A 9305-nucleotide genomic window follows, 5' to 3' on the forward strand; every position below is an offset into this window, starting at 1 on the left:
AAATTATTTATGATGCACCAGCTTTGCTCCAGGCAATGCACTAAGTTGGTGCTTTTCAAACTTGGCTTTGACTCACTAATGAATAGTGAAATAAACTGTGTATCTCTACCAGCATTTAAAAAAATTTTTTAAAAGGAACTGTAGAAAATATCAGAGTGCATTGTGCAATAGCTAATCATTCTTTCCTGAAAATTTTTAGCTATTAATATTTATCTGGACATGTACTGGGTATATTCTTTTTTTAATTTTAATTTTTATTTAATTTTTGAACATTTCCCCAATACATTTTTCCTACTGTACAGCATGGTGACCCAGTTACACAAACATGTATACATTCTTTTTTCTCACATTATCATGCTCCATCATAAGTGACTAGACATAATTCCCAGTGCTGGGTGTATTTCTTACTGTGGGTCACAGGCAAGACAGGGTCAATGCCACCACCCTAGTGACACTCTTGAAGAACAGAGGTTCCCCTTTCTTTTGCGGAGTTTGCATTCTGCTCAGGTGACTGATAAGAAAGCAGACAATGACAACGTGATCGGGTGAGTCCAGGATCCTGAGGCTGTAGTGTGAGACATTTCACCTCAAACTGAAAGATCAGGGCTGCTCCCTGGAAAAATGACATTCCAAGTGAGGACCAGAGGAGTGACTAAAAACGTGGACTCTGGGAGTTCCCGTCATGGCTCAGTGGTTAACGAATCCAACTAGGAACCATGAGGTTGCGGGTTCGGTCCCTGGCCTTGCTCAGTGGGTTAAGGATCTGGCATTGCTGTGAGCTGTGGTGTAGGTTGCAGATGCGGCTCAGACCCTGCGTTGCTGTGGCTCTGGTTAGGCTGGTGGCTACAGCTCCGATTCAACCCCTAGCCTAGGAACCTCCATATGCCGCGGGAGTGGCCCTAGAAAAGGGAAAAAGACAAAAACAAAAAAAAACAGAAAAAAAAAACAAAAGTGGACTCTGAAGACAGACAAACTTCCTTCCCAACAGGACAGTCTTACCAGAAATGAGAATGTCAGATATTTATATCCTGGGAATGTGATGGGGTAAGTATTGTTTATTTACATAGCTAGCAATAATAAGTTTAAAATAAGAACAAGAATTTTATTTAAAGGTACTCAAATGTCTCAAGTTTTAATCAGATCATCCTCTGTGCACATTTATTTGCTACAGAAAATTAAAACAGCACATCAAAAATTTTTCTAACAATTCAATAGCTGCTCTAGTGATATTCTAGCCAAACTACCAACATTTTCTTTAGATTCTTCCCACACAAGTTGATTTGCTTCACATTCTTTTTTTTTTTTTTTGGTCTTTTTAGGGCCGGCACTTGGAAGTTCCCAGGCAGGGGATTGAATTGGAGCTGCAGCTGCTGGCCTATGTCCCAGACACAGCAACACCAGATCTGAGCCTCATCTGCAGCCTACACAGAAGCTCACGGCAATGCCAAAAACTTTAACCCACTGAGCAAGGCCAGAGATCGAACCCTGGACCTCATGGATACTAATCGGGTACATCATCACTGAGCCATGATGAGAATTCCTGTTTCAAATTCTTGATGCTAGGTTTCACGTCTGGACTTGAGGCTTCCAAAACAGGCAAAACCTGAGACCAGTTAGTGCTTCTTTGTGTCAAATCAAAGTGGAACTAAAGTACAGTCAAGTCCCTCAAATGCAAACTATATAGATTCCTCATAAGTTACCTGTATTTAGTAGGTAGAAAAAGAGATATAGGAAAAGAGGTATCAGAGAACTTATAGGTTATCAAAGTATTGGTTCACAATCTTTTCCAAGCCGCTATATAATCATCCTACAATTACTAGTGAGAAAAAAAACAGTAAAGAATAAGGTGATGCCTCAACCTACTCGGCGTCAGAATTACTGTCATCAACATCGTCATAAGTACTATTATAATTATTCTCATAATTACCCTCAGCAGGATCTCTATTATACAGGCAGTAAGTACAGGTGTATTTAAGTCTTTCCATTCTTGATTTTGTCTGGGGGGAAAAAAAAAAAAAGAAATGGATTAACGGGTTAATAATTTAAAATAATAAACTGAGAGTTCCCTTCATGGCTCAGTGGTTAAGGAAACTGACTAGGAACTATGGGGATTCAGGTTTGATCCCTGGCCTCACTCTGTAGGTTAAGGATCCAGCGTTGCCGTGAGCTGTGGTGTAGGTTGAAGACTTGGCTTGGATCCTACATTGCTGTGGCTGTGGTGTAGGCTGGCAGCTGTAGCTCCGATTCGACCCCTAGCCTGGGAACTTCCATATGCCAGGGTACAGCCCTAAAAAGCAATAATAATAATAATAATAATAATAATAATACTAAGTAATTGTATACCAAAGAGATGTTCCCAACCCTCAAGCCTAAAATTGGTTGCTAGAATAGCCTTTGGAATATGGAATGCTCAAAAAAGGTCAAAACCAAAAAATGGGGTTGGTGGAAGGTGACAGGGTTGATAATATAGGGCTGCCAAAGAATGCCCGATTGTCACTTGTAGATGTTGACTGTGGAGGAGGCTGGGAATGCGTGGGATCAGGAAGTATATGGGAACTCTGTGCTTTCTGCCCAGTGCTGCTGGAGACCTACAACTGCTCTAAAAATATAAAACTACACGCGTTCCCGCTATGGTGCAGCAGGTTAAGGACCTGGTGTTGCCTCAGCTGTGGCATAAGTCCCAGCTGTGGCTCAGATTCACTCTCTGGCCCAGGAATTTCCCCATGCCAAGGGTCCTGCTGGAGAGAAAGAGAGAAAGAAAGAAAGAAAAAAAAAAAAAGAAAGTACTATTGTTCAAACATCAGATTTGAAAGGATTTAAGAATGATCATACCCAGTGTGACTTATAACAAGAAATATATAGGAGTTCCCATTGTGGCTCAGTGGTAACGAACCTGACTAGTATCCATGAGGATTCAGTTCAATCCCTGGCCTCTATCAGTGAGTTAAGAATCTGGTGTTGCTATAATCTGCAGGGTTGTCATGGACTCAGCTTGGATCTGGCATTGGTGTAGCTGTGGTGTAGGCCCATGACTATAGCCCCAATTAGACCCTAATTGGGAACCTCCCTATGCTGTGTGTGCGGCCCTAAAAAATAAAAATAAAAAAATAAAAAGTATATGAGTTTTTTGTTTTTTTTTTTTTTTGTTTGTTTGTTTTTGTTTTTTTTTTTTTTTTGCCTTTTCTAGGGCCGCACCCCTAGCATATAGAGGGTCCCAGGCCAGGGGTCTAATTGGGGCTATAGCCACGGGCCTATGCCAGAGCCATAGCAACATGGGATTCGAGCTACATCTGCGACCTATACCACAGCTCACGGCAATGCTGGATCCTTAACCCACTGAACGAGGCCAGGGATCAAACCCGAAACCTCATGGTTCCTAGTCAGATTCTTTAACTACTGAGCCACAATGGGAACTCCAAAAATGTATATTTGTTCTTCATCTTGGCACAAAGCTCCTAAAACAAGGAATTTCCTATATGTTGAGCACATCAGAAGTGTCTTGTGACTTTTGAAATACATATAAAATTAAATTTAAAAAGGCACAGATAGGAACCATTTTTCTTCTGCTGTGGTTCTCTTTGAGACTGAGAAATAATGCAAAGAAAAAAACTGCACATATTATGAACTATCAAGAAAAATTTGAATTACCAATGCTTGACATCTAACATAAGAGAAGCTGGAGTTTCTTAAAACTCTGTTACATTGTGCACCCCTGAATACAGTAGATGAGTGACAGCTGCCTGTGGTGATTTACATCTTAATTTATGTGAGTGCCCCCACCCCCTAGATTGTGACAGTGCTGCCTTCCCCAGAGCACAGGAACTCACCAGAGGTTCGCCGAACCGTGTATCGAATCAGCCATTCCACTCTCGGTCTGCGAGCACTCAGCATCATCCTCACCCCTTTCTTCCTGTAGATGACATCTTCCCCAAGTCGCCCCCTAGTTGCTTGCGATGGATATTCTGGTTGAATGGATGGCAATTTTGTATTCAGGTCGAGAGTCAAATGACTGAAGTTCTTTATGAATACATCGGAGACAGATTGAAAGGCTGCGGAAAGAAAAAACAAAGTCAAGATCTCTCAGGGCGAATTGCTACATCCAGAAGTCACTTGAGGTCCACAGGAGGTCTGCTCTCCCCTCTCCCCCTAGGGAGGAAGGATGACTTTACCGGGTCTCTGTTCAGTTGGTTGAGGTGGATATTCTGGGTGAATGGATGTCACCCGTGTACTAGGGTTGAGCGTCAAGTTACTGAGGTTCTGTATGAACACATCGGAGACGGGTTGAGAGGCAGCTGAAAGAAAAAGGTCAAGATCCATTAGGGCAAATGGTAGCATCCAGAGGCATTTATCGCATGCCCAAGCTTGGTCGGCTCCGAAGCAGCTGAACAATGGACAATGGGAGGTCCCGCAGGGTGAGAATCACAGAGATGGGCTTTAACTAGCAAGCTGTACACCTTGAGAACACACTTAAGAATCTACCATCCTGGGAAATACTTTGTTCTCGAATTAAAAGTTATTTTATTTTCTTCCCGTTATTGGTAGTTTTGAATGTTAGGTGCTTTCCCATGAGGTCAAAATCTACCTAAGTATGATTCAGAGAAACATGGGACAGAAATCAGGTATTGGCAATTTTTCCATTTTCTTTTATGGTTTTCTTGTTGTTGTTGTTGTTGTTGTTGTCTTTTTGCTATTTCTTGGGCGCTCCTGAGGCATATGGAGGTTCCCAGGCTAGGGGTCTAATTGGAGCTGTAGCCTCCGGCCACAGCCACAGCTACAACCACGCGGGATTCGAGCCGCGTCTGCAACCTACACCACAGCTCATGGCAACACCAGATCTTTAACCCAGTGAGCAAGGCCAGGGATTGAACCCGCAACCTCATGGTTCTTAGTCGGATTTGTTAACCACTGAGCCACGACGGGAACTCTTTTTGTGTGAATTTCTAACATAAATGTAAGGACATAAAGCATTCATGCAGGAAGTTCCCTGGTGGCCTTTGGATTATGGATCCATTGTGGTCATTTCTGTGGCCTGTGTTTGACCCCTGGCCGGGGAACTTCCATATCCCGAAAAAGTAAATTAAATAAAGTATTATGGCAAGTCAAAATGTTTCAGTACACCAAGTTCCATAGTTCACATTTATTAGTAATTAGAAACAAACCTGTTAAGCTTTTTCTGGGGGAAAAAAAAAACTGCACCTATGAAATAGACAAAGAAACACCAAATATAAGTCTCTTCCCTAACCCCCATTCTTTTTTTTTAGGGCCACACCTGAGGCATAGGGAAGTTCCCAGGCTAGGGGTCAAATCAGAGCTGCAGCTGGCAGCCATAGCCACAGCCAGACCAGATCTGAGCCACATCTGTGACCTACACCACAGCTCATGGCAACACCAGATCCTTAACCTACTGAGCAAGGCCAGGGATTGAACCCACAACCTCATGGATGCTAGTTGGGTTCATAACCCCCTAAGCCACAATGGGAACTCCCTCCTTCCATTCTTAAATTAGCAGAACAAGTAAGTCAAAGTGGCTGTTACCCTCTCCAGTTATACTCAGTCTTTTCATGCTGTTAAGATCTTTCCACTCAAGCCCAGTATTTTTGGAAATCAACCACTTGCTCTTACCTCTTTCCATGCAAACCATCATGCAGACTTTATACACACTCATCTCATACAAGTAGACAGCTAACATTCATTTCTCCTGTGTGTGAACAGTATTAAATATTAAGAGTCAGTCAGGAGTTCCCGTTGTGGCTCAGTGGTTAATGAATCCGACTAAGAACCATGAGGTTGAGGGTTCCGTCCCTGGACTCGCTCAGCGGGTTCAGGATCCGGCGTTGCCATGAGCTGTGGTGTAGGTTACAGATGCAGCTCAGATCCTGTGCTGCTGTGGCTGTGGCATCTGTAGGCCAGCGGCTACAGCTCTGATTCAAACCCTAGCCTGGGAACCTTCATGTGCCATGGGTGTGGCCCAAAGAAGACCAAAAAAAAAAAAAAAAAAAAAAAAAAACGAGTTAATTGTCAGGTCTGAACTCAGATTCCAGGGAAGGGTGAGACTGGCCATATTGTATAAATATTCTCTTCATTACGTCCCCCCCTTGACCAGGGTTCTATACTTAAGTGCAAGGGGAGCAGAGGGCGGGTGGAATAGATGCTAGCTTCCTGATAGCTGGGGGTGTTTGCTGGCCTCAGGTCATCTGCTGCTGTCACCAGCCTACCCCACCCCACCCTGCCCTACCCAAGTCCAAGGCATGAGGTTTCACATCCAGTGAGTGGGTCTGCAAGGCTAAACCTGGATCCTGTTGGCCTGCAACGACAGGACTCCAGCGGAGGAAGAATCCAGAAAGGCCTGGAACCTAATTAAAAGTATTCCTGGAGGAGTTCCCGTCGTGGCGCAGTGGTTAACAAATCCGACTAGGAACCATGAGGTTGCGGGTTCGGTCCCTGCCCTTGCTCAGTGGGTTAACGATCCGGCGTTGCCGTGAGCTGTGGTGTAGCTCGCAGACGCGGCTCGGATCCCGAGTTGCTGTGGCTCTGGCGTAGGCCGGTGGCTCCAGCTCCGATTCAACCCCTAGCCTGGGAACCTCCATATGCCGAGGGAGCGGCCCAAGAAATAGCAACAATAACAACAACAAAAAGACAAAAAAGACAAAAAAAAAAAAAAAGTATTCCTGGAGCAGTTTCTAAGCCCGCCACCTACATCCTATGGATTTACACTACAGAGCACACTCTCTGGCTTTTATAAACCTTCCCCTTCCTTCAATTATCTCAGAAAAAATATTTCCCGGTTTGTTACTATTCCTAAAGAGTAAATTTAACTGGAAAGCCAATCCCAGAAATGTTGGTGAGATAAGAAAACTCCTCAGTAAATGGAAATTTAGGATTCTTGTATTCTGTTCCTTTTATAATTCCTGACATATATCACTGATGGAAATACTGATTGCACCAGAGCCATGGTCGAGGAGAACTCTGATTGCTCTTCCCCAGAAAACGGACTTAAAAAGCAACGGAGGGAGTTCCCGTCGTGGCGCAGTGGTTAACGAATCCGACTAGGAACCATGAGGTTGCGGGTTCGGTCCCTGCCTTTGCTCAGTGGGTTAATGATCCGGCATTGCCGTGAGCTGTGGTGTAGGTCGCAGACGCGGCTCGGATCCCACGTTGCTGTGGCTCTGGCATAGGCTAGTAGCTACAGCTCCGATTCAACCCCTAGCCTGGGAACCTCCATATGCCGTGGGAGCAGCCCAAGAAATAGCAAAAAGACAAAAGAAAAAAGCAATGGAGGAGTTTCCCTTATGGCACAAAGGAAACAAGTCTGATTAGTATCCTTGAGGATGCAGATTCAATCCCTGGCCTGCCTCAGTGGGTTGGGGATCTGCTGTTGCCATAAGCTGTGGTGTAGGTCAAAGATGCGGCTTGGATCCCGAGTTGCTATGGCCATGGAGGAGGCGAGGAGCTGTAGTTCTGATTTGACCCCTAGCCTGGAAACTTCCACATGTTGAGGTTGCAGCCCTAAAAAGTGGGTGTGTGAGTGTGTGAAGAGTGATGGAAATTTCTTGGTGGCTCAGCACGTTAAGGATCTGGAGTTGTCACGGCAGTAGCAAAGAAGAAAGAAGAAGGGGGGAGGCTGGGGGAGGGAGAGGGGAAGAAGATTGACCTATTCCTGAGCCTAGAAGGCAGACAATGCAGCTCAACACCCTTCCCCACTTTTCTCCTCTCTTCCTGCTTTGTTTTACAGGCAGGCCCTACACCCCCTAGCCCTCCCCTGCTCCGAAGAGGTTTGCTTCACTGCATTTCTCTTCAGAAGACTGGATGAAGTCAGCTTAAGAAAATGGAAGGCAGCCTTTCACTTTCCTGAACCCCCTGTAGCCACGTCAGGCTTACCTGGCATTTCCTGGGAATTTTCCTCAACGAACATTTGAGGACAAGCCTGAGTCCGGGTTGGATTAATGTCTGATGGATCCATTGGGAGTCTAGTCACAGTCAGAAGCTCTTCCTTATCTTTGGGTTCCACTGGAAGCTGATCCTTTAGACTCTCAAATTGCTACAACGCAGCCTTGAAGAAACTTGGCAACAAGAAAGAGGGAGAAAAATCCAATCTGCCCCCGCTGTGGTGAGAGAAAAATCCAACCTAGGAATCAAGGTCCCATGGCCTCCCACAAACTACAGATAAGCCAATCAGCCAGCCCATTTTAATGTAAATGACTAATGGGATTAAGGTGAGTGGATGTTGTCCTATTAGTAGACTAATAGGATAATTCTTCATCTGCTCTGCATGCCCTTTGTCACACCGCCTGGACATTTTATAGACTCTGTGATTGCGTCTCCCAGAGGTTACCTTAAAAATCGGTTGTTTTTTTTTTCAAACTACTTCTGAATCGGCTACTGGTTTGTGAAGTGGGCTTTAAGTGATCCAATGCAGAGAGCAAAGGGCAGTTTCCCTCTAATTGCAAGTTAACTCCCAATTAAGTGAACCGAGCAAATTAATTTAGTTTCGTCTGACTCATCTTAAACCTTTGCATTGCTAGTAAGGTAAAGTCAGCTAGGAAGGATAAGGAAAAGAGAAATAATGGGTCTGTTGTAAACCATTTAATAGCTCTCTCTATATTTTTCCCTTTTTAGGGCCACAGCTGTGGCATATGGATGTTCTAGGTTAGGGGTCAAATCAGAGCTGCAGCTGCCACAGCCACAGCCACAACAACGCCGGATCCTGGTGAAACAAGATTGGCCAGAGGAAGTCGGGAAGGACTACGCCCCACACAAGTGATTTAAAGACCTCCAAAGCACGCGTTGCATCCTTCCCTCTCTCCTGCCCTCCCACCCCCTCCAACCCGCCCATGATTTCTCCACGCCTATCTTTTCCTTCTTCTCTCTTAATAAACACTTTATTTGCCTCCTTTAAAACAAAAGTGTTAAAGAGATTTGGAGCTCCAAGGAGCTGTGGGGTGTAGATGGTAGACTTTCAGTTTGCTTAAAACTTGATATAGGCCTGAGTTCCCATTGTGGCGCAGTGGTTAACGAATCCAACTAGGAACTATGAGGTTGCGGGTTTGATCCCTGGCCTTGCTCAGTGGGTTAGGGATCCGGTGTTGCTGTGAGCTGTGGTGTAGGTTGCAGCTCCAATTCAACCCCAGCCTGGGAACCTCCACGTGCCGCAGGAGTGGCCTTAGAAAAGGCAAAAAGACCAAAAAAAAAAATGCTGACAAGGCCAAGCCCAATAGAACAGAAGGTAAAAATATGGAGAGCCAAGAGTGCAGAAAACACAATCTCATATATACGCCTTTTTTCTTTTTTTTTTCTTGCTTTTTGGG

At 44.6% G+C, this 9305-nt stretch overlaps 1 protein-coding gene across 3 annotated transcripts; it reads right to left on the reverse strand.

Annotated features, from left to right (window-relative positions):
- LOC100511133 (developmental pluripotency-associated protein 3-like) lies at window positions 343–8171 on the reverse strand. Of its 3 annotated transcripts, none has more exons than XM_005655688.3 (5): window positions 7879–8171; window positions 4170–4292; window positions 3828–4049; window positions 1928–1997; window positions 343–613 (listed from the first exon to the last, which is right to left on the reverse strand). In XM_005655688.3, exons 1-4 carry the CDS (start codon window positions 7958–7960, stop codon window positions 1972–1974), a joined length of 453 nt encoding a protein of 150 aa, XP_005655745.2. In that variant the 5' UTR covers window positions 7961–8171; the 3' UTR covers window positions 343–613; window positions 1928–1971. The 3 variants fall into 3 exon arrangements, with proteins under 3 accessions (XP_005655745.2, XP_020948047.1, XP_005655744.2); XM_021092388.1 differs by lacking the exon at window positions 343–613 and adding an exon at window positions 1041–1700; XM_005655687.3 differs by lacking the exon at window positions 343–613 and having other exon boundaries at window positions 1041–1997.

The sequence above is a fragment of the Sus scrofa genome, chromosome 5 (assembly GCF_000003025.6).
Source record: "Sus scrofa isolate TJ Tabasco breed Duroc chromosome 5, Sscrofa11.1, whole genome shotgun sequence".
Classification (NCBI taxonomy): Eukaryota; Metazoa; Chordata; class Mammalia; order Artiodactyla; family Suidae; genus Sus; species Sus scrofa.

Bases quoted from the DNA above. Each gene is read 5' to 3' on its own strand.
- LOC100511133 (XM_005655688.3), bottom strand. From the start codon at position 7,960: ATGGATCCATCAGACATTAATCCAACCCGGACTCAGGCTTGTCCTCAA. The intron at 4,050-4,169 runs GTAAAGTCATCC...TTCTTTCCGCAG, and splicing joins ACCAACTGAACAGAGACCCG to CCTTTCAATCTGTCTCCGAT. The intron at 1,998-3,827 runs GTGAGTTCCTGT...TTTTCCCCCCAG, and splicing joins CACGGTTCGGCGAACCTCTG to ACAAAATCAAGAATGGAAAG.